Here is a 25,599-nt window from a genome sequence, read left to right on the forward strand (position 1 = left end):
AAGAAACCACATATCAACAAATGGTACATATTGTGAGAAGAAACAAGTACACATAAGAAACTGATGTATGTGCTGATGGTGCTCAAAGTATCGTTCTCATTGAACATGATGGCTGCTGTGTCTCAGCCTTTTGACTTGCATGGCAACATGGACACAAGGATTACACTTTACCTTCAGTAGCTAACTGTAGAAGACAGCATAACAAGAGCTAAAAAGATCTTTACTCGAAAGATAATGAAGCATATACACTTAGTTAACTATATAAGCGTTTTATTAAGATATGCAAGCATATAAGGTTAATTAACCAGGTGAACACTGAAAGTTTACTAGCATTTCAATCCTATCAAAGGTATGCATTATGTTAAGGATAAAATTTTCGCTACTACATGGTACAAGATAATAAAAAAGAAGGTTCAGAGTACAAGGCTCACATCAGCGCAGGATAACATTATATAACATAGTACAAGCCAAATTTACAGTGAATTCATTTCAGAAATTCCAAAAAATGCGATTTTAGCATATTCTGCAAGAGCCCTAGAATATAAATGTAACATTCCAAAGAATGTATTGTACACAATTTTTTTATGTTTTATGGTGTTGATATCAATTTGATCCAAACATAACACTCCCCTGATGCTATTCTACCGGCACAAATTATTCCATAAACATGCTGGTCTGATTTGTAAGATCAAACATCCAAGTGAGTCTTTGCTCAATCACAAGCAGATCAAGAACCAAATCACCCTCAACATTCCTGACTTAGATTTCACTCTCAGGTGATATGTACCAATCGTGTTGTTGTAAGATCAAAGCATATGTTACAAGGTCATGAAAGAGCTAGACTAATCAGGCAAAGCAGTTCCTCTTTCCAAGTTGTTCTTGATCTCCAGAGTGTATTTTCCGAAGGCTCTCTCGATCTTCTTATTGAAGTGCTCGTTTCTATCATTGATTGAATCAATGTCCTTCTCTTCGTGGAACTTCCGCCTCCTGCTAAATGACTTGCGCTTTGCTTCCCTGTCCTGAAGTTCCTTTACCATTCGGTCAATGTTTTCCTCAGGGATTTTGGTTGCCTGCGCAAGAAAAACAGATGGAACCAGATTACTTGCTGTATAATTTTTACCAATGTTCACAGGGTCCGGTTAGTATCTGTGATGAGGTACCTTGCCATACTGAAGACTAGAAGCCTCACGATAGAACTCTGGATCAGCTTCCTTTGCTTCGTTATATGCCTCCATATCACACTCAATGTTCTTTACCCGCTTTTTGTGAGCATTGTAGAGTGTTTTCTGGTTAAAAACTGTTTAAAAAAAATTTTGAGTTGGTCAGCAGATATTAGATTGAAGCTCCAAGAAATCTCCTGGGATGTATTCAGAACAAAGAATAAGCACATAAAAATTATACATATACATATATACATACATATACATATATACATATATATAAATACATACATATATATATACATATACATATATATATATACATATACATATATATATATACATATACATATATATATATACATATATATATATATATATATATATATAATTCTGGTAAGAGACCTCAAAATTACTGTTGCCTCCATGTAAAACTTGACAGGACTACATATTCTAGATTTCCTTTGCTATAGATATCTTACTGCTAACTAATATATCTTGATTTCAAATCAGGAAATCAAACAAATATGTCATGCAATGATTAATCATTAAAACCTAATAAAATTTCAAAGTGGTCCGACTGGCATATGAACAACAGAAGATATTAGAAGTTTAGAACAAACTTAGAAACTCTGGTCTACGTTGGAACCTAGAGTACAAAAAAGAAAATAGACAAAATATATTTTGCCAACATAACTTAAGAATGTTAGCCAGCAACAAAGCATCAAACTGGAAATCGACAAAGTATAATAATTCAGATCTTACCATCCCAACCATATGGTGAAGGATCCTTTTCCCACTTCTTATACTTAGCTTCAGCCATCTCTTGTGTATCAAGCATGTAGGCCTTAGACATATCCAAGCCATTTGAATCAAGCAGCTTTCCAATCTTTTTCTTCCTTTCCTCGAGCCATTTTTGCTTCGAAATGCCCCTTATCTCTGATGGAGCTTCCATTTTCTTTTTCTCAGCTACCATTGCCATCTGATTGGCCTTCCTTGCTTCATTCTGCAAATGTAAACATCATAAGGGGAAAAAGGAGATATAGGAAGCAATAGTTCATATACATCAAACATCATAAAGTATATGAAGGGTTGCATTACCATCTTAAGCCTCAACTCAAACAGTTTTTTCTGCTTCTCAGTGAGATTAGGATTTCCAGATTCAGGATCATTCTGGACATGATGAGCATCACCACTATCATTCTGGTTAGCACCATTGAAGGATGAAGCAATGTCATCCTCTTGTATGTCTATAATAAATTTGACTTTCATCATGTCAGAAAAATACATCCAAAACAACCATAAGACATTAATAATGATAACAATAAACTGCAATTAAATTCCTTAGGTGTTTGATTAAATATGACTCAACATGAACCATGTCTTGAAAAATCTTCGATAAAAACAATGTATGACACTTATACTGAGAGGTGCCCACTCATTTATGTCACTAGCATTTATCTGGAACACCTTGCAATGTACGGAGGTAAAACAATAAACTTGCACATAAAAGCAAAGGCTGCTCGATGGTTTCCATTTTATGTATCTTCTTTTTGTCAAGCTGTATTTCTTGTTATCAATCTTTCAGTTTCATCTGGCGAGGTAAATGTTCAGAGCCCATCACAGGAATAATCCCAGTTCATTGTATATGTATATGGACATGTACATTAATATTAATATATATTCAAGCAAAAGTTAAGATGTTTTCTTTTGTGTGGATTCAGTTTCTAGTCTGATCTACCAACTCCCCTCCAACCCTGCACACCTCCCGGCAACAGATCTCAGCATGTTAGAGAAGTTTACCTTACTTTTATTTGTTTATCTAATCATCTTAGACAGTGATTACAGATTAGGCTGCTCTAATCATGTTTGTTACCAGTGAAAATTATTTTGCTTTCAGATAACTAATTTTAGGGGCCTAGCAGTTGGAAACTCCAGCGGTAAAAAACCTTTAATCTAGTTTTTCAAATCCATATATCATGACCGTGAGACTTATTATATACTGGCATCAATTTGATGGCGAACGCAACATGAGACACAATGTGATACAGGAGCAAAACTCATTGTACAATAGGCTAAAATCTGCCCATTTTATAATGGAGAGTGCTGAATTCGATATGTGTTGATGGAACTTTGCTTACACAGCAAAATTGTATTCTCTCGCAAACTGGTGCTACCAACATTTCTTACCAAAATGTTGAATTATTGTGCAATAAAGTTTGAGACTTTGAGTAAATAATAGAATGAAAATATCAAATGAACAGGAAGAATTATGCTGCAAAATGCTAACATGATCTCAACTATTTAAAATACATAACCAAATGAAGTGAAATCAACCTCAATCAACTCGTTGAGTGATTTATAAAGCTAAAAATGGGGAAGCGGATCACAGAATGAATCCATGACAAAAATAGTGTTGTCATTTCTTAAAATATTTATAATGATAAGTGTTATCATGGAACCCTCCTCAACTATTTGAAGTGTAGGAACATTAATAAAAGAAACCGAGGTTGTCATATGATATGTATAACCCGGCATGTCAGCATCCATGTTAGCACAAGTCCACATGCGGTCATCCATGTCAACATCCAGGCATGTCTCAACTCAACATCCACATTAAAGTCCAACCCACCTCTTAATCGGCAACAACTACATCGAGTCATGTCACCACAACCCCAAACCAACATGATTGTGGTTTGTTCTCAAAACCCAAATTCTTTCCTACGAGTAAGAACCCTTGAGATATGTGACACTCTCTAGACCCCAAATCAGCCACACAAAACCAACTTGAGTGTCAAAGGGTTTGTGGGGAACAACCCGATATGACTTTTGCAGGTCGAGCACCCGCAGTCATTTTTGCTTTAACTCTTTCTCTGAAGTGCTATCCTCTCCATGTGACTGTCCCTGAACCAGGTCGAACCCACTTCGAAGAATACGAGCAGACCACCAGAAACAACCAACACCATCAAAGAAGAAACATAATAATACCTCTCAAACTTTCTTTTGACAAGTTCTGATTACAGGAAGCATCAAGAAGAGAGCTATGCCTGCCACAGCATCTCACGATTCAGGAAATAAGCCATAACTAAACTATCGACCCTTCATATCTACTAAAAAAGCTGCAACCTTTTAACATTGAAATGAATATTTATTTGTAAAAGAGGGGACAAAAGGAACCTGATTCATTCCTCTCGATTTGATCCTTCGCCTCAGAAATCCTTTTAAAGCAGTACTCGCTGCACTCATGGTAGGGATTGGACGCGTTAACGCAATCCGGATGAACAGTTCTCTCTTCCGGCTCCTTCGAGCTATCCTCATTCTCCCCTATAATTAATCGAAAAAAAGGAAAAAGAATTCTAATTCTCCACACAAATAATTCTGAAGCAAAATTACGAGCAGGAGAAGGAAGAAAGAAACTTTACCCTCATCGGCGTGAGATTTGGCTTCGGCTATTCGCTTGAAGCAGTAATCGACACACTCGTGGTAGGGATTAGAGGCGTTGATGCAATCCAGATGAGCTTTTCCTGCCCCCTCCATCCCCTTTAGTTCTGCTCCCTCTCCTTTGCCTTCCCCTTTCGGTCTTGGGAGAAGAGATGCAAGATAGGAAGAAAACCTAATCCTAATGAAGCCGGGTGTATACTAAGGGCTATTTAAAAATTTTCTAGAACCCTTTTATATTATTTATTTATTTTTAATAAATTAATTAAAAATATTAAAAAGTTTGCATTAATCGTTTATGATATTTTCTCTCACTTAATCTATCAATCTATCAATACTTGTTTTCTCACTCTTAAGTAGCTTTTGTTCGAGAAAATTATTATACTCCGGTAAATAGTTTTATTATATGATTCGTTAGAATGATTTTAACTTACTTTTTATAATGTGCTCAAATAAGATAGTCGAGTTAAAATATTTCTAGATGTATCTTATGGATCTGAATTATAGCTTTTTTAAGTTGCTTGAAATATATTATAGATTTTAAGCCATACTAAAAGTTGTAATCTGTAGAAAATATTAATTATGGATGATTATAAAGAGCCCTTTATATTAGTGCATTAATCTCTTATGCACTTTATGTCTAAAGAATTAGAGAGGTACCGGTTATAGTTTTACCAACACCAATTTTTCAATGCTTATCTTCTCAAATTTTTTGTTTTCATCTTTTTATTTTATTCTCTACGTATACTTATGTAATATCTAGAAGTTGAATGGTTGCCCACCGATAATAATTTCAAAGTGGTTTTTATTGAATGTAGACTTTTGCTATAAGTTACGATAGAATTGTGATATGCCCAACAACTTTATCTAATATTGTTAGTTGACCCTCACATAGTCCGGAAGTATTACTCTAAGAGTATAGTCCGGAAGTATTACTCTAAGAGTCAACTTATTCCTCTGGTTCGATTATTTGTCTAAGGGTAACACTTGTGTATAACTTAGATATAAACAATTTAAGTATCTTATTCCAAAATCATCATAAGAATCAAGCATCTCAATCACATTGTATGTGACTCTCAAATATTTCATCATTAATTTGGTTGTCTTATCCGTCGAATAATTTAGATTAAGAGCACTAATAAATGTTGTATACTTTAATAATCGATTACCCTATCAATCTTAATCATATTATTAGCAAGATTAATATAAAGTTCAAAGAAATACTCTCCCATAACCTCTATGGTATAGGTAATGACTTGAAAAGACCCATCGACTTATTGTTCTATATTGTCTTATTGACATGTGAGACATATTCCAATATATTTTTCTATGTTAATTCTCATATTTGGCTAATAGAATGTCCTTTTCACGAGAGCTAAAATTCTATGAATACCCTGATGCTTATCTAAAAAGGATCATGACACTCCCTTGGAAGTTCACATATCAAAATTTACTCTAATATCAAATATCATAAACCTAGTTAGAATTACTTAAATCACGAGACACACTCATGGTCTCCACTTACAAAAAATAATCCTAGAATAAGTAATCTTACATAGGACTTGATGGAAAGCCTCAACAAATAGGCAATTCAATAAACACTTAGAGAAAGAAAAAGAAAGAGAAAACAATGACAAAAAAAAAAAAAAAAAAATCGTAAGTCGACAAATAATGTAAGGTAAATTTATGCACATTTTGTGTACAAACTTATAAAAACAAATGGGACCAAATTCTACTCCAAAGCTCATATAATCTAATCCTGTGCCACTTAAAAGGTTATAAGCGACTGAGATCATTGATGTTTTACACCACACAAGAAACTTGAGATAACAACTTTGTAAATTACGTAGGCCTATAGGAATCATGCAAAAACACATAAAAATCAAGTAAAACATAGTGCCAAATAATTGTACAACCAAATGTAAATGACAAATGATCCATTAATAGTGACACCCGTCCTCATAGCTAACGAGTCTTGTGCCGTTCTAAGCTCCCGTCCTCCCATCAACATTTCGTTTGATATAGAAATCCTACTTAGTCCAAGTGTCCATTTCTCTCTCTCTCTCTCTCTCTCTCTCTCTCTCTCTCTCTCTCTCTCTTTTTATTTTTTATTTTATTTTGGAGAAATGTATTAATCTATCATTGCTTGATGCCAGTGCGGATGTTTAAGAGAGCCTAAGGAGATAGATTTTTCGTTAGATAGATATTAATTTCTTTATTATCTCTTCTTAGTTACACAAAAGTTGTGATCTCACTGCTCCGCTCGCGTGCATCTCACGCGCCGCATGCTTTTTTATTTATTATTATTATTATTATTATTATTATTATTATATATATATATATATATATATATATATATATATATATATATATATATATATATATATATATATATATATATATATATATATATATATATATATATATGGGGTTAAAATCCGCAAAACCAAAGGCTCCCCGCCACCTTCGCGGCTCCGTTGCGCTCCTCGAATGGCGCCTGCGTCCTCCAACTGTTCAGCCTCCTCCCTTTCTGACCCTCGCTGCCAAGCCCTAATTGCAGTGGAACAAGGGGAGGGGTCGCGGAGGAGCACGGGAGGGTTCGCCCCGCGCAGCGTTGGCACCCTCCTTTCCTGCGCTTCTTCCTCCCATGGAAGGATCACCTAAGCCCTAGATCTTTTCGTCCCAAGATGGCTCTCCATCTTCCTCCGCTGCTACTCTTGCTGTTTCTGCAGCTCTCTGGTCTGGTCCACGGCACAACCGACCCGCCTGATGGTAAGCGATCTGCGTAATTCTCCGTCTTCAATGGCTCATCTTGTTTATTGTTATTCCTCCTTGTGCTCCTTACGAGTCCGGTGATATTATTTATTTATTTATTTTTGCCATAAACGGTCTCTTGACGTTGTATAATTACGAAACAATTGATGGACTGTCCATGTGAACTTGAAAGACCAGAAAAACGAAGCCTGTTGTTTTATGGATTATAGTCTTTCCTGATTTTGATTGAGGACTGTCGGGATGATTGCTTCTTGCGTCTCTCTTTTCACCATCTTCCAATGGATTGAAGAGAGATATCTCATTGTGTCCAATTGATTGACATCTTAATACGATGGAATCTCTAACTCTTGTTTTGCACGGTTCTAGTCCAACGCTGCAGTCACTTCTCTAGATTCCAGGCTTTTTATCTGTTTCATTTTACATTATTGGTTTTATTTTACTTTTTGCAGTTTCTGCCTTGAATGACCTGTATAGAAGCTTAAATTCTCCCTCCCAGTTGACGGGATGGAGTTCCAGTGGCGGTGATCCCTGTGGGAACGATTGGAAAGGCATCAAGTGCTCTGGCTCCTCCGTGACAGAAATGTGAGGAACTTAAATTTTCGTGGATTCTTATGGTGGCTAGCTTTCTGCAGTTGCTGTAAACTAGTCATCATGAAGTTTTCATCCAGGACGTTCTTCTGGAGTGTGTTTTATGTGATCATTTATGAAGATACACTTCATTAAGTCATGTGGTATAGCTGCATATGCAGAATATGCCACCTATGCAAATTACATTGCTGAAAATGCAGATTATATTACCACATACGGAATTCTTTCTTGGTGATTTGTGCTGCAATACATATTACATGTAAAATGATACTTTTGTCTCTTAAACCCCATTCACTTCTTATTACTTTTCACTTAATGCTGCATATGGAGAATATGCAATGTATGAAAAAATCCTTGCTGAAAATGCAGATTATGTTACCACATACGATGATTCTTTCTTGGTGATTTGTCCCGCAATACAAATTCCATGAAAAATGATACATTTGTCTCTTAAACCTCATTCATTTCTTATTACTTTTCTCTTAAGTATGCTATCAAATGATTATATGCATTTAGTAAATATCTAATTTGACTATACTGCCTGCTTGGATTAGCTAAAGTTCATGGTGGTAGAGGAACATGATGTAGTTATTGTTCAAAGCTTTGTTGTACTTGTAACCATATGTCACTTTATAAATAGGGCAAGCCAGTATATGAGGCTTCAGCCGGTGCAGGGTTTTAGGAGGAGTATGTAGCCTTGCCCACCCCTATAAGTACAGAAGCTGTTCTCATGACTCGTACATTGGTCACCCAGGTTGCAAAGGAGCAATTTTAATATTGTACCAAGGCTCAAACTGACATATGTTGCATAAAGATTTGTGCTTTGTTGACTGCACATATAGTGTTGCAGTTTTAAGAACATTTCTCAAAAATGTAAACATCATTGATGTTGGGCATATCCGGCTGTTACATTAAGGGTTAAAGATCAATAACTTATACTATGAATAAAAGAAAGCTGCTGGATTATGCTTTTACTAATATAGCTTTTGATTAAAGGACAAGCATCACTCTGACATTTCTTTAGGAGGAAGGTAAGTTTTATAAAAAAAAGTCCACTGTTTATTTATGCAAAGGCATAGAGGTTTTAATGCCATAGTATATCAAATGTTGAGGCTCATTTCATAAGAGTGCTTATGATGATGACCCTTTTGCCTAACAGTACTTGGTAGGCAATTTGTGAAAGTTGCTATATATTTTTTGTCATTACTTTACTGAAGGCACTTAATTGCTTAAATTCTCTTTGTTTTAACCAGAATACTCTCAGGTCTTGGATTGACTGGTACAACTGGTTACCAACTGTCAAGCTTGACTTCAGTAACTTATTTGTAAGGACTAACTTGGTTCTCTTTGAAAAATATTAATGTTGCAAGTTGCAAATTAGCATGTCTTTTCTTTGTCTTAGTACAGTGATTTGAGCAAGAACAATCTTCATGGTGATATACCTTACCAACTTCCACCTAATGCCATTCATATGTAAGTTGCACCTTAAAATAATGAATATTTGCCAACTCTGATTTCATGCTTGCTATCGCTTTACCTTTATGTCCATTTTAAAGAATATGAAAAGTCAAAGGAAACCTACAGTCATCTGTAGCAAATCAGTTTGGCAGATCCTTGTGGTTGAAATCATTTCAAAACTATATAGTCACAAGGCTATCATATAAATGAGATTTCAATCCTTTGTTTGGTCACATGGCCAGCATATCAACAGGATATCAATGTTCGTTTGAGTTTAGTTTGACATCTTTTTATGAATGCAGAGATCTTTCTGGAAATGTACTTACTGGAGGGATTTCTTATTCAATTTCTCAGATGACTGATCTTAACTATCTGTAAGGAGATTTTGATTTTCATTGCATCTGCTCCCATTTTCATCGGTGCTTCTTAGTGATCAGTCATTTGATGATGGAACACAGAAATCTCGCCAATAACCAGCTCAGTGGACAGTTAACTGATATGTTCAGAAAACTTCCCAGTCTCTCATTGCTGTAAGATAGCTTCCACTTGATTACACAATTTATCTATGTCTTCAAAATAAAGAAATTAATTTTGCTATTGTTGCCAATGATTTGTGACTGTGAAAATGGTTTCCTTTTTCCAGAAAATATGCATATTGGCATTAGTAATATTTATTAGTCTATCTCATTAGAATTAAAAAATTGTAGTCATTTAAATCTCTTTTTCCTACTGACTTCAAGTTCAACTTATGTACATGATACATACTTAAAAAACCATGTATCTAGATTCTACAGCACTTACCATCGGATATTGTAAACCAATGGCAGGAACCCTGCATTTCCCCAGCACTTTGCTTTTGAGAAACCTACAAACAGAGAAGATATTAAGTATGACTTACAATGGGTGACTTAAGTTTCATGACTTGCAGGTGTAATGATGCTAAATATATTGATGGATTCATCATTGCAATATGAGAGTATTGTTGGTATTGGTTGAATCCTATGAGAGATCATTATAGAACACTTTAGACCATTTCTCCTCTTTCATTAGTTGTTTGCATATATCAGAGCGATATCTTATGAGGATGGCATTGGGAGAGGCTATAAGTGGCTAGAAAGGAAGGCAATAGGAGAATTTGGGTGTGTCTAGTTGTGAATAACATACATGATTCCTAAGGTGAGACGTGTGCAATGCAAAAGGTTCAGACCACCATTCGAAAGGTTCTTAGTTTGCCAATTAGTTAATTCTAGTGAACTTACCATTTCATTGAGGGTAATGTTTGTGCCGGCTAGTTAGAGACCGATCTATGTTATATGTTGCATATTGGCAAATATATATGTTTTATGACATATATATAAGACATGCATTGATATGACAGTTTATGACATCTATTTTATATGTTGCATATTGGCAAATATATATGTTTTATGACATATATAAGACATTCATTAATATGGCAGTTTATATGTGTATATACACATGCATATATACACACACACACCTACCCTTTTTTTTTGGCAAAGGGTAGGTGTATGTGTGTATATATGTTGATTTGGGTGCTAGTGATCATATGACCAGTCTTTCCCACATGTTATCCTCCTATACTCCATGTTCTGATAACCTTAAAGTTCGTATTGCTGATGCATCTTTGTCCCTGGTTGCAGCAAGAAATGGTTCTATTGTTCTTTCAAAAAACCTAATTTTGAAATCTGTTCTACGTGTTCCTAACCTATCCTGTAATCTCTTATCCATAAGAAAACTCACTTGAGATTCAAATTGTCTGACTAAATCTTTCCATCTCATTGTGAGTTTCAAGATATAAGCTCAGGGAGGATGATTGGCAGTACTAGAGAGGTTGATCAACTCTATTACTTTGAAGGGTAATGCTTCCTTCGATGGACAAGCTCCAGCTGTAGGCAGTTTCTCTTCCTTTTCTGATATGGATGAAATAATTTTATGACACTATAGATTAGGCCATCCTAGATTCAAGTACTTGGATAAGTTGTTTCCTTTTCTTTTCAAGAATAAGAATATATCTCAATTTCAGTGTGAAATCTGTCAATTTGTCAAACATCATCGTGTCATGTTCCTTTCACAGCCATACAAATCATCCCAACCTTTTTACTTAATCCACTGTGACATTTGGGCAAAAACATTACTGGATATAGGTGGTTTATTGCCTTCATTGATGATTATACTAGAGTTTGTTGGATTGTATCACTCTTAACTTTGAGGCCTTAAGTAGGAGAGATTGTATCACTCTCAACTTAGTTTTATATTGAAAATGAGTAAAGAAATGAGTTGAGACAGAACGGCATACTATCGCTTAAGCATTTTTTGCCATATAGTTCTTTGGTAAACAAGTTAATGTGTCACTTATTCCATTGGGCAGGAGAAAGAAACTCATTCATTTATTAAATAACTGATGTCCCAATTACTATCCCTTCTCTCTTTTTATAAGCCCTAAATAGAAGAAGAAAATATAGGTACAATAATAAGGAAAAAAAACATGAAGGCTAATCAACCTTTTTTTTTTTTCATTTTGAGAAGATAAATTTTCAGATTTCTTTGGCAAGTAGTTTTTTGATTGATAATCTTTTGTCTTTCTTGTTAGGTAAAATTTTCTTGTAGAGATGGAATCTTAATTTAACCAGGTTTTGAGTTCTTCTATCTTTTCTTCATTGGCTTTATTTTTTCTTCTTTCTAAACAATTTAGGAAAGAAAGGCAGAAACGTAGGTGATGTAGGCTTGTGGCAACGTATAATTTTTACAAGTTTTTCCTTCTTAACTTCTGAAACATATAATTGGAATTACAATTTTTTCTCTTTGGAGTTTGGATTTCCCATATATATATATTAAATTATATTATTACTATACATGTGTTATTCTCTTTTTTGGGTAACTGGAAGGATCTTTCACTGAAACAACTATGTATTTTCACAAAATTGCATTTAATGCCAAATTTAGTCATTTGCAAGAATTAGTATAGCTTGGGCTCTTCTCTATTTAACACAATTTCCTTTTTAGATTCACTTGACACAAATAATGATCTTGTTTGTAATTAGCACTTAAACAACAATTTACCTCTTTACATAAGATTCTTGATCTGATGCATGTACTTTGTGCGTATGATCATATTCTATTATTACTAAGCCCAAGTCATGATATCAGGGATCTCTCATTCAACCACTTCTCAGGTACCCTGCCTCAGAGCTTTGGATCTCTTTCAAGTCTCAAAACTTTGTAAGGAATGAAAGTTTTCTCTCTATCTTCTTGAGCTTCTGTTGAACTAATATTGTGTGTGTTGACTTGCAGACGTCTGCAGAACAATCAATTTAGTGGTTCACTTGGTGTTCTTGCCACTCTTTCTCTCGATGATTTGTAAGTGTTGCTTAATAATCAGGTTATGAGTTAGATGTCCTTTCCATTTAGTTGGAGTAGTGGATGGTGTATAATTTCAGGTGTAATTACGTACAATTTGTAATTCAGTTACACTGAAAGAAAGTTTTTCGAAGTTGATGGTGCTTTACTTTTTTAAAAGAAAAAAGTCCCTGTCTTCTTACTTTTAGCTGTAATTAAATATTTATGCTAATTTTTGTCAATTTTAATTTGTCCCTGTCTTCTTACTTTTAGCTGTAATTATCAAGTTAAAATGGTTATTTGATTAGAAAAATCTTTCAGATGCTTATTGGTTGTTAATAAATGAAGCTTAAGAATGTATTCAAGGCAATGAAAAGACAAATATAACATACTGCCAACTATACAAGAATTATTAGGAGTTCAAAATTTACAGTATACATACTATGTGAAACTTGTAGAAAGCTTATGCACTAATCTGAGCGGGGTTTGAGGTACATAAAAATGTAGGTTACATACTTAGACAAGATGTACCAGCTCTTTACAGCTTGAACTAGGAGGTCTCGTTCAGTAATTTTTAAGATTGTTGTGCTTTTGCAGTTTTGCTAACACATCATGTTCTTTCAGTATGTGTTTTATCGTCTTTTATTTCTGTTAATTATTCTTGAACAGTTTAAACGACTGAAAAATTGGTTGCTTGTTGTAAATAGTTAACAAGCCAATTATCTGAGTAATCTTTAACCAGTTTTTTTTTTTTTTTTTTGTTATGCTGCCAGGAATGTTCAGAACAACCAGTTTACCGGTTGGATTCCCAACAAATTGAAAAGTATAGATGATTTTAAGTGAGCAGTCTTAAACATTTTTTTTCCCTTTCCTCTTCTTTTACTGAAAAGTTTTTTTGGTTAATGTGGATTTTCTGCTTTATGAAATCTTTTCTGATGGTTGCTGTTTTCTTTTATAAGAATCGATGGAAATTCTTGGTCCTCTGGACCAGCACCTCCAGGCATGTCTACAGCTGCAGACAGTAATGGTGGAAGCTCATCTATGTACAACAAACAAACTGCAGGTCTGAAAGGTGCAGCCATTGCTGTGATAGTGATCGCTGTCTTGGTTGTGATTCTCATCTTAATGGCTTTTGCTAAGCGAAGATCTTCAGTTTCATCTTATTATATGGAGGAACAATTTAGCCAGAACAGATCATTTACACCTCTAGTAGACAATGAATTTGCAGGTATTTTCTTTGATCATGTTAATTGCCAGAGAATCTGTGTATAGTATTTTTTTGGACAAATTCTTGTATATAGTATTGTTTGATGGCTGTTCATATACAATATCTAATTGTATTATCATTTGCACTTCTAGTAGGTGAAGAGTTTTCTGGTGGTTCCTTTCGTCATGTTAATTGTCCAGAATACCTATTAACAGTGTCATATAGCTGCTCTTGTATAAGTTCTGATTGTAGTAATAGCAATTGTTAACTTATGCATATTTGATTCTTAGATGCATTCCACAAAATTCAAATCAAGAGGAGTCTCATATGATTTCACTATCTATTTTGGGTTTGACAGCTGACAATATTTACTTGCTGCAAAACCTTATTCATATTATTACACTGTAGTAATTCTTTTGGCTAGATAATGGTGTTAAAGTTGTTTTCATTAGGTTGTACATTGTCAATATTTGCATGCATCTCATTCCTGGCACTCCAAAGTTCAAAGTTCCATTATTAGTAGCAATTATATGAATCGTAATATTCCAATCAGAAGATACCTGTTCTTTAGTCCCAACAAGAACCAAGACGGTTACGGGACTATTCATTGGGTGCACCAGATTTATTAATAAATGTATTTAGGACACAATCTTTTACTTTGAGAACTATGATGTAGTCCATTAATGTTTAAAAGTGAAAATTGCAGTTCAGTTTAGATGATCCATGATAACTTTAATGTGAGCAGTTTGAAGGTTAACTGTAGTATACACAGAAGGTCCACATAGTTGGAAGCTAATCAGGTTCTTGTTGGACATAGGCATGTGATAGTGTAGAAGTAGACTGCTTAAAATGTAGAGGGGGCCTTTGGGTTGGTCTGCTTATTTTGCATTTCGTAAGACAATTGTAAATCTGCTCTGCTTTATGGATCGAATTGTTGGGTGCCTAGAAAACAACATGTGCAAAGAGTTAGTGTTGCTGAGATGACAGTATCAGGGTGGATGCCTGAAATTATCAAAAAATAAAATTATTTATATTCTCAATAATTAGTGTTAAGAGGTAAAATAATTAATATTGATAGTATGAGGAGAGGTAGAGAAAGACCTAAAAAGATTTTAATAGAAACTATAAGTAAATATTTATGTATTCCGAACTTAATTAATCATATGACTTTTTTACAGATCTCAATGACGACAAAAGATTCACGTAGCCGATCGTAAATAGTTGGACTCACGGCTTTGTTGTTATTGAATTCTTAATAATTAAGGAAGTAAAACCATTTCTAGACATTGGTTTACTGTTGAAGCCAAAAGCAAGTTGAATTCTATGTAGAGTAGGAATGTTGGTTTATCGGACATCTAAAGGTCATTGCTTATTTCTTAATTTATTGCAAAGAGTTCAAAGAATTTGTATTATCATTTATGTTAATTAGTGTTCATGTCTAATGGTGAGAGATCAAACCAAGGCAACTTATTTCAACATTATTCTTTTGTTAGTTTATCAGGAAGGTTATATTTACCACAGAATTATAGCTCTATTCAAGTTCCGAGTTGTTATTGTTCAAGTTGCTCGAATCCCAATAAGAAGCTCATTAAAGCTTTTGGTTCATTTACAATATCTTCATTTTCTCTTCCACTTTTTCCTTTGAAGAATGAATTAGTACTATGTAGTTGTAACTTGTAAGATCAAATTTAAAAGTGGTGCTAACTCTAGTTATAATATTTTTTTATTTGTAAGGAAATTCATTCCAGACAAGCAATTTATATACTAATCTGATTATTATAAGTAAACCCATTCCAGACAAGCAACGTATAGACTTATCTGATGATCAACAAGAGATTGATTACTGATCACAACTTGGTCGACATTTTATATCACCATTTGATATGTACTTGGTAGCTAATGTCTTCACTTTCTCTTCCCATTTATTTAAAAGTGAATTAGAGCTAAGTGATTGTAAGATCTGAACTTAAATGAGCCCTATCTATAGTTGATGTGAATTCAATAGTTCTTTTTATTTGTAAGGATCCCAAGGAAATCCATTCCAGGCAAGCAATGTATAGATTTATTTGATGATTGATAAGAGATTGAATATTGATCGCAGTCTATCATAACTTGGTCAACATTTCATAATACCATTTGATATGTATTTAGTAACTAGTATAATTGATCTTCTTGCCAAAGTTATCTGACTTTGGTATAGTAACTTTAGTTCCTCCAAGACTTGGTACTCTTATTCCACTCCTTTGCTTGTTGAAAAGAAGTCAATGTACACCAGTTTAATTTAGTCTTGATCTTGATGATTGATAATTTCTGGAACTCGTGCCTGATGAGTCAAATGTTTTTTGTTAATTTAGTTGATTGTATGCCTTTCTTAAAGATTTTCTTTTTCTGTCACTTTAATTATCGATCTTTTATGGAATCTACTTATAGGAGTTAAGGATACTTCTTCAGTTGGCTTAAAGGCTACAGAAACAGCTACTACGGGACTTAAAGAACCATTTGCTGATACTCAAAAGTCGTTCACTGATAATGACTTCACAAATACACTTAATTCGAGAAGAAACACAGATCTGATTTCTTTCCCAACTTACTCAGTAGCAGATCTGCAAGCTGCTACTCTAAACTTTAGCTCAAGCAGCCTTCTTGGGCAAGGAAATATTGGACAAGTGTACAAAGCAAAATTTGCTGATGGAAAGGTACAGTGAGGTTTGGAAAAATTTGCATCTACCATATGTATGTCCATAAGATACCTGTCTCCATCTCCCTTGTCATATATGTATAGTCTATAATGGGCATATATCATATATATACAAAATTTCATGTGTACATATTAATGCCATGACTTTGGGTATTGTGCTGTGTTTTGGCAATATGATCTTTTTCTGTTGATGAAATAAGCCTGTCCTTATTGGCTTTTTATTTCATATAATCATAAGAATATGAATTGTAACAATTGCTTTTTTGTTTTGCTACTTTAGGTTGGCTCTATAAATTATTTGTTTGTGGGTCATGCATATGGATCATTATCCATTATTCAATTATAATTAAGGCCGTCATGTTCATTTGAATGTTGTTTGTGTTTTGGATGCTTATTGTTGCTTTAGGTATAAAAAACAAATTTCCTAGTTGATGGATTATGTAATCTTATTTGTTGAAGTCATATTCTTGAATTTGGTTTTATTGTTCTGAATTCTGATCCTAAATATAGCTAACCTTATATATAAGTACAAGCAAGGTTCGCTGTATCGAGGTGTACCGCTCAGTATGTGCGGTACGTATCATTCCGACAGGGGATTGATATGTGAATCACCCTATACCGAGCGATACACGTTACATGACCCCGTATTGCCTGATACGAGGTTTGTACTAGTCGATAACGGTTGAAATTCGATCGTTATTGATCGGTATGACCGTTACCGACTTGTACCGGTCTGTAACGATCGTATTTCAACCGTTACTGATCAAGGGTTGAGATTGCCTAGTTTCAAATGGTCATTTTGACTATTTGGACCATAGGTCAGGGTTTTTAAACCCTTTCCTCCTCGCTCTTTTAACTCATTTCACTTAAACTCTTCAACTCCTTCAAATTCTCTCACTCACATATCTCTAATTCTCACATTTTCACTCTCTTAGACTCAACAACGTTGCGATTTGTGGATTGAATCAAATTTGGGAGGATTAAGAGGAATAATACTCTAATCAAGAGGAACTATAGACACTCAACCATCACTGTTGTCCGTCCAGCGTGCAAAGACAAAGGTAAAGGGGAAGGCAGTAGCATCAACCGCGTCGTTGGAAATAATCGAGTCAAGTAATGAGACACCTTCTCAATCGTATTCAACAACCCACTTAGTCTAGAGACATGGTAGCGATATGGATAGCAGTGTCTCGATCGATGATGGCGGCGACGCCAGAGAGTCGATGGTCCGGTACGATTTAAGGGTGGTGCATGGACCAAGGAGCAGTATTTTATACATGCCACCCATGATTCGGACCATGAAACTCGATGAGGTACTAGTCAAGTTTATACACAGAAGGGGAAGAGGAAGGTAGTGGATGATTTTGAGCAAATGCGACAGAACCTACATAACGTAGACACAGAGTGAAGCTCATCATATTCACAAACGTCGTATTATGGAGAATCTTATGACCAACAATAATATGGTGATAATTGGTCAAACTTTTTCGAGCAGCAATATAGTGATTGATCTTATGATACGAAGCAGATCAGTGGCGAAAGTAGAAGTTTCGATATTATTCTTCATTCTTCACACTAATACATGCCACAATCGTCCTTGCCTCAGGAGTCGCTTCGAACACATGTGGTTCACGACAATTAGAATATGGTTATCATCACATTGATGCACCAATGATATACGGTGTATTAGTATACTATGTCGTGGGATCAATTTCAGGATTGAGTCCCACAAACATATCAAATTGATATACAGATATATAGGATCGAGGACCTCGATCCATTGCTCGTGGAGTCGCATCGTTCTTTTTATGGTAGAACAAGGTATATCCTTTGATTCATTACTTGATTCATTTGAATCTTAAAGTTTAAGTTGTTTAAAAAATAATCTAACAATTCAAATAATTTCTTAGTAGATAATTCAATATTAACGGAAGGACGATCCGGAACGTACCACAAAGGTACTCCTTAAAGCCCGAAAATGATGTATCACTATTCTTTCCCAATTTAGATTATTTTTTCTTAAATTTTACTAAATTTATATCGATTTCCAACTTAAAAACCGTAATCTAACTTTTTTTTTTCTAGGATTTTTTGGAGCTATTTTTGGTAATTTTATTGTATCATCGATATGCCCTGGCGTATCGACATACGTTACATCGATATGCCTCAGTCTGTATCGTACCGATGATTGGTCAGTATACTAGTACGAATCGGTAAGGTGAACCTTGAGTACAAGTTCTTTTTCTGGGCTTGGCCCAGTTGCCCAACTTTAGTCTAGCTTGAATAATTAAATTTTAGCTGAGTTCAAACTGTAGATGATCATGACCGCCATGGGCAATGATAATTGAGGTTATTATCATTTTGTTGATATACTGAAGTCAAACTGTTGGCACAAAGGCAAAGAGTCTCAACTCTTAAGTGGCTTGTGCATCAGGAAATATATTTTCTACAGATGTGAATTTGTGAATCATTCTATTTATATATTCATACATACATCTGTATATGTATACATGTAATGAATATGTTTAAACATGTGTTTATTCATCATAGATAGAGTTGGACAGAATACATGTATGTAAACTTTTTTGTGCATAATCTAAACAAATGGATGTTTTAGGATGCAGGAATTTGGGGATTATACACTTTTCATAAAGCACATTTTAACTGTCCAGATTCATATCCACGATCCACATATCAAAAAGGCAAAAGAAAAAGATTCATTCCTACAGGAGCATAATCTATCAATATCTTGACTTATCAAATTGATTGAACAACCTTCTGACATATGTAGATTTCCAGGAACTATTTGGTCCCTGAATTCAGGAATCACGCAAATGCTTATCTTACATCAGGATGCAAGAGCCATTTTCTTGTATTCTTTGTAATATTTTTTTGAAGTTTGGTGGATGCAATATGTTGTCAGATGGCATGTCTTTTGGCTACCTGCAAAGCTTGTTGAAGAAAAAGAAAAAGAAGTTAATGGGTTTTTTAAAGGTCATATCCAAAGAAGAAAGTCATTCCCAATCAATAATTACTAAATAAGGAAGATTACCTATCGGCACTTGCAAGTAGATCTTCTTTGAAAAAAGGAAAATGGGTCATCAACTAACCTTGACTCAAAGATTAAGATATGCTTAAAGAAAATTATCTTATTTATTATTTTTATTTGGAGGGTTTATTCAAAAGGATAATGGCTGTAAACAATGAAATGACAATGTAATTGAAATTTAGATTAATAATAAAAACTTTTCTTTCTGGTGATTTGTGATTCCATTATCCACTTGTGAGACAAGGGAGATATGAGGGCTTCATCCCTAGGAGTGATTCCTAGAGAGAGAAATCTTGATATATTTACCTTTCATTTATAGATTATTTGATGTCTTCTTCCTTCAACCTAGTCTTTCTGAAACATACATTTCATAAAATTAAATATAATTAAGATATTTTACAGCCTTGTTCTTGATTCTTAAATAATGAAATGCTTTGATCTCTTTTGGCATCCCTTCCACATGTCATATCAATATGATATTAAACCTTAAATAGTTTTACCTATGTTATTTCATCCACTCACATCTTTGTTATGCTGTCATATCAGATCACTTCAGTCAGGAACATTTTATGACAAACTGACTTAAAGAGACTAAAAGTAAAATCATGATCCATCATTAAATTTATGTTTGTTCTATTGCAACTGACTTGAAGAGGATCTTATAATGGAAAATTAATTATTAACTTCTGATGATGTCTGAATCTGATTGCTGTAACCTCATTTTATAACAATTAATGGAGTCTTAAAACTTGTTACAATATTCAAATAAATTCATTTGTCGAATTTGTGATCATTTGTGCTTAATCCTTTGCCTTTCTACTCTACGTGGCATCATTACTGTGATCACATAACTAACTGGACATATTCCTCCATTTAATTGTGAGTGTTAAGAATGTCTAGGTTTGTTTGTAAAGATCAGTGATTTAAAAAGCGCTAGATGCCAAAAGACGTTAAGGTCCAAAAATGCCTGAGGCGCTAAGCGCTCGCCCGAGCGAAACGAGACACTAAAATATAAAAATATATAATATAATTAATAAATATAATTATTTAAAAATTTAAATAAAAATATACTATTAAATTAAGAAAATTAACAATATTAAAATCAAAATAATATATTATTAATCTAATAAATATAAATACTATTATTAGTGTACTGTTAACAGTATACTATATATTATTAACAGTATACAAAAGGAGAAGAAGGAAGAGGAGTGTAAGGGGGTGCTGACTGAGAAAAGAGGAAGCGGCAGCGGCAGCGGGAGTGTAAGGAGGCAGCGGCAGCGGGAGCGGAAATGTAAGGAGGCAACGACAACGGGAGTGCAAGGAGGCAGCGGCAGCGAGAGCGAGAGTGTAAGGAGGCAGCGGCAGTGGGAGCGAGAGTGTAAGGAGGCAGCGACAGCGGCGACAGCGGCAGCAGCGAGTAGTGACAGCGGCAGCGGGAGCAGGAGCGACAAGCAGCGAGTAGCGGGCGCGGGAGCGACAGCGGCAACGAGTAGGGTTAGCCGGTTAGGGTTGGGCAACAACAGCTGATATCGATTTTAGTTGGTTCGATTGAACCAACTAACCACCAGAGACTGAACCAGACCTAAAATCCTAGTTCGGTTGCTTGGTTTAACCCAGGCGCTCGCCCGAAGCGCCCAGCGCCTGGGCTCGGGCGAGCGCCTAGGCGGCGCCTCATTGAAGCGCGCTGCCTGGAAGTTTAGCGAGGCACTCGGGCCTCGCCTTTCCTCGCCCGAGCGCCTAGGCGAGCGCCCGAGCGCTTAGGCGAGCGCCCGAGCGCCTTTTTAAATCACTGGTAAAGATGTTGTCTATTATGCATTACTAGAGAGCTGGCAGTATAATTAGGAATAACCAAACTTTGAGCAATCAATATATTCTACCTTATATCACAACAGTGTGGGAAACTTTGATCATTACGATACAAGATTTTTATTTTCCCCTCTCAGACTAGGATTATTATTGACATGATAATTGTTAGATATATGTCCTGCAAAACAAGGACTAAATAAGAAGCATATGAGTTGGATTACTATAGATATGGGTGGAATGCACCAAGATTACACGTTATAAAAGGATATTCTTGCATTGTCAAGAGTTTTCAACAATAGAGAATGAAATAACAGAGAGTGCAAAAGAAAAACAGACCGCTTGGGCATCTCTCAGTTTCTGATTGCCACATTTTTGTTGTTTTGAGTGGTCAAGTTCAGGTCTGGTATCTTGTGTCAATGGAGATGGTACATAGGATTTCTATGACAATGTAGTTTGATGTCACATGCTGGGGCTGTTAATTAAATTATCCTATTGCATGTACCTTTTACATTTTAATTGATTTATGACTATAATGGTTGGGTGTTCAAACTTCTGCTTTTATAATATCATAAATGCTAGTCAAATGTGGTTGAAGTATATTTTGCTTATGATGCTTTCTCAGGTTTTGGCTGTCAAGAAGATAGAGGCATTAAATTTATCTGGACGTTGTTCTCATGACTTCATGGAAATAGTGTCTGACATTTTCAAGCTGCACCATCCAAACATCACTGAACTTTTGGGTTATTGCTCAGAGCCCGATTACCAATTTTTAATCTATGAATTCCAACAGAATGGTTCTCTACATGGATTTTTACATTTATCGGATGATTATAGCAGACCATTGACTTGGGAAACTCGAGTAAGGATTGCTCTTGGGACAGCACGTGCTGTAGAGTAAGTAGATAGCAATTACAAGCCATGTAAAGAACCATTCAGTTACAAATTATTTAATTGAAATGCCTGATGGTCATAGTGAGCATGTTTTTTTCCCTGTATATCTAATTTACATTTGTCTTCTCTTAATTTTGATCAAATATATTCATTGTCAATTCAGGCTTCAGGACTTCTTGGATGGTACATGCAAGATCAACAATTTTAGTCGATCATTTTTAATATTTCCAGAAGTGGTGGAACAAAAACTGCTAATTTTTTCTTTGCAGCATAAATTTTCATGAAAATTGTTTACATGACAATATTCGGAAATTTTTTTTAGGACTTGTGGTATTTATAGCTATACTGGTATTATGCTACTGCATTATATTCTCATTGTTCATTTTTACAAACTATCTAATATATCTAAGCAAGGTCAAACTTGGGATGCTAGGAGTCAGATAGTTGTCAATAAAATTGTACAGGTCTGCAATTGGAAACATACTTAAAAGAATTGAGAGTGTGCTTCTCTGCAAATGCTGGTCTAATTGAAAGTTATATATGATTATTAGGACTGAGCATTCCCACAATATTAAAGTTCTACTGTATTCTATAACAAACAAAAAGGAGGACGTAAATGGAATAGCGATGATTTGCTTCCAATTAGCATTCTCAGTCACACCCTGTGTTAAAACCATCAACCTAGGAAGCCCTGTAATTTATTTACAGAATAGGACTCTCACGGAATGTCCTACTTTTGTAGTTTTGTGATCTCTGTCTTCAAATGATTTAATCATCCAGTTGCATGTTATGGTTATCCTGTGCATTCTAAGTTTTGTAAAGACATCTGCATGTCTTTTATATGATAATTCATGATAACCTTTCCAAAGACAGGAAATACCTATCGTGGTTAGTTGTTAAATAAAGTATATTCAGCTGTAACAATTGAATTAAGTGCCAAAATTACAACTTGATCAATTTTCATCTTTCTTAATCTCCTAATGATTTTATCAGATGTCTATTACTAGTTAATATATCTGTTGCCATGTTGTAAATATCTTCCTAATTTCATCTGACAATCACTTTATATTTATCCAGGTACTTGCATGAGGTCCACTCCCCATCAGTGATCCACAAAAACATAAAGTCTTCAAACATATTGCTTGATGCGGAGCTAAACCCACACTTGGCTGACTGTGGTCTAGCACCCTTCTTTGAGGTTTCAACGAAAGTTCATTTGCACCTTGTTATGGAATCATTTATGACATTGAAAACCATAAATCTGAGTCACTGAGTTCTAGTTCTATGTCTTTTTGCAACAGGATACAAATGAGAACTTGGGTCCTGGATACAATGCTCCTGAATGCACAAAACCTTCTGCCTATACAAGGAAGAGTGATGTATATAGCTTTGGAGTGATCATGCTAGAGTTGTTGACTGGCCGTAAGCCCTTTGACAGGTAATTGAAGATGCTGGCACTCTAAGACTAGTAATTAAGATCTTGCCCTTTTCCCTCGGTGTTTAGCAGAGACAATTCAGTTAAGATAGTTCAGCATTCTTTCCGGTGCATGTAGTGTGTTATCTAAATAGAGCCAATACAGCCAATGCATCCTGGTCTTGATATTTATGGAAGCATATAGTAATATGGTGACATCGGCCATTTTCTCAGGTTCAGATACCTAACCTTATTAAATTCCTGGGCACACATAAATGGCCATCTAATGGGCCATGATGTTTATTAAATAAGATCTATTGGTTTTCTACTAGTGTGCAAACTTCCCAAAATGATCTGTTGTGACCCAACACTTTTGTGGATACTGTTATCTCGAGGACCTACTGCTTGCAGTTTTACCTTTGTTTCATTGTCTAATTTTTTTTCTTCTATTTTTAATAATTTACAGTTCTAAGCCAAGAATAGAGCAGTCATTAGTTCGCTGGGTAGCACCACAACTTCATGACATTGACACATTGGAACGGATGGCAGACCCTGCCCTCCATGGACTCTACCCGCCAAAGTCATTATCTCGATTTGCTGACATTGTCGCCCTATGTATCCAGGTAACATGCTTTATGAACTTCTTCTCGTACGCCTTTCTATGTGACTGCTCTGTTTGAGAGTCTTGACAAGTGTGAGACTGTTTCACTACACATTTTAAGCACCATATGCATCATATGGTGCAGTTGACTGAACCTTTCTCTTAGTGAGAGGTCGTCGTATAACAATTTATCAAAGGTGTGATATTTAGAGCAGGGTCCACCATATCGTGGCATACCACTCGGTATGAATGGTACATACTAGTCCGATATGAAATTGATACGAGTGGTACATCGGTATGCCTCATGTATCATGTGTTGGTATGCTCAGTACGGCTCGGTACATACAGTACCGACAGTTGGCCGGTACACCGGTACGGATTGGTAAGGCGAACCATGATTTAAGTATTGTGTGCTTGTAAATTATAATTTAATCCACGATAACTTATTTCTATGTTTCTTTTGATTAATTCAGCTAGAGCCTGAGTTCCGGCCCGCCATGTCAGAAGTGGTACAGGCACTGGTTCATTGCGTTCATTGCACTAGCATCAACAAAAGGATTGGTGGGGATCTAGGCGCCTCTCGTAGAAGTGATGATTCTGACTCTGGATATTATTGAGCAAAACTTCAAACTCTATCGAATGCCGGTGTATCTAACTAAAGGCATCACAGTCAACTTGTCATGCTGCTGATTGATATAACAGGTCCTCTTGAGTAAATATCAATGAACATTATTTCGGTTTTCGTAAGGAATAACTTCTGTAATCGTTGTGGATTTTTGAGCCATGAGCTGTATGTAATATATCCACCTAAAATCTTGTGACAACTCTTGTTTCTATTGAGAATCGTGTTTCTTGTGAGTGACACTGGAATTCAGCATTGAAATGCAATCTCTATTTCTTTAATAAGAGAAAAATGTTACCGAAGGGGAGACATAATGGTGAAAGAAATTTTGACGTTTTTAAGTCATTGGTGTTGAAGATGGAAATTTTGACAACATGGAATTTGACGTTGTCAAGTCATCGGTTACCATGCATTGAATTTATATCTATCTAAAGATTAAAATAAGTAAAAAGTATATATTATTAAAAAACATATTTAGTAGGCCTTTCTAAGTTTTCTTGAAATTTTGAGAGGAAAAAAAAGTGGGTTG

The 25,599-nt window shown here is 35.2% G+C and overlaps 2 protein-coding genes across 3 annotated transcripts; one reads left to right on the forward strand and one right to left on the reverse strand.

The window, feature by feature from the left end:
- Nucleotides 1-521: 521 nt before the first annotated feature.
- Nucleotides 522-4,781, reverse strand: LOC103977290 (uncharacterized). 2 transcript variants are annotated; one of them, XM_009392765.3, is made up of 6 exons: nucleotides 4,583-4,781; nucleotides 4,338-4,484; nucleotides 2,262-2,410; nucleotides 1,926-2,166; nucleotides 1,161-1,297; nucleotides 522-1,070 (listed from the first exon to the last, which is right to left on the reverse strand). In XM_009392765.3, exons 1-6 carry the CDS (start codon nucleotides 4,695-4,697, stop codon nucleotides 843-845), a joined length of 1,017 nt encoding a protein of 338 aa, XP_009391040.2. In that variant the 5' UTR covers nucleotides 4,698-4,781; the 3' UTR covers nucleotides 522-842. The 2 variants fall into 2 exon arrangements, with proteins under 2 accessions (XP_009391040.2, XP_064953854.1); XM_065097782.1 differs by having other exon boundaries at nucleotides 2,262-2,333; nucleotides 4,583-4,721.
- Nucleotides 4,782-7,064: 2,283 nt separating this feature from the next.
- Nucleotides 7,065-25,264, forward strand: LOC135606378 (protein STRUBBELIG-RECEPTOR FAMILY 5-like). Its single transcript, XM_065097401.1, has 16 exons — nucleotides 7,065-7,370; nucleotides 7,823-7,955; nucleotides 9,215-9,286; nucleotides 9,369-9,434; nucleotides 9,722-9,793; nucleotides 9,878-9,949; nucleotides 12,591-12,662; nucleotides 12,735-12,800; nucleotides 13,553-13,618; nucleotides 13,739-14,007; nucleotides 16,417-16,682; nucleotides 22,165-22,436; nucleotides 23,511-23,631; nucleotides 23,735-23,871; nucleotides 24,314-24,470; nucleotides 24,922-25,264. Exons 1-16 carry the CDS (start codon nucleotides 7,286-7,288, stop codon nucleotides 25,063-25,065), a joined length of 2,070 nt encoding a protein of 689 aa, XP_064953473.1. The 5' UTR covers nucleotides 7,065-7,285; the 3' UTR covers nucleotides 25,066-25,264.
- Nucleotides 25,265-25,599: the final 335 nt, after the last annotated feature.

This window comes from Musa acuminata, chromosome BXJ2-3, assembly GCF_036884655.1.
Source record: "Musa acuminata AAA Group cultivar baxijiao chromosome BXJ2-3, Cavendish_Baxijiao_AAA, whole genome shotgun sequence".
NCBI classification, from domain to species: domain Eukaryota; kingdom Viridiplantae; phylum Streptophyta; class Magnoliopsida; order Zingiberales; family Musaceae; genus Musa; species Musa acuminata.

Bases quoted from the DNA above. Each gene is read 5' to 3' on its own strand.
- LOC103977290 (XM_009392765.3), bottom strand. From the start codon at position 4,697: ATGGAGGGGGCAGGAAAAGCTCATCTGGATTGCATCAACGCCTCTAAT. The intron at 4,485-4,582 runs GTAAAGTTTCTT...GATTAATTATAG, and splicing joins CAAATCTCACGCCGATGAGG to GGGAGAATGAGGATAGCTCG. The intron at 2,411-4,337 runs GTTCCTTTTGTC...AATTTATTATAG, and splicing joins AATCGAGAGGAATGAATCAG to ACATACAAGAGGATGACATT.
- LOC135606378 (XM_065097401.1), top strand. From the start codon at position 7,286: ATGGCTCTCCATCTTCCTCCGCTGCTACTCTTGCTGTTTCTGCAGCTC. The intron at 9,287-9,368 runs GTAAGGACTAAC...GTCTTAGTACAG, and splicing joins TTGACTTCAGTAACTTATTT to TGATTTGAGCAAGAACAATC. The intron at 9,794-9,877 runs GTAAGGAGATTT...GATGGAACACAG, and splicing joins ATGACTGATCTTAACTATCT to AAATCTCGCCAATAACCAGC.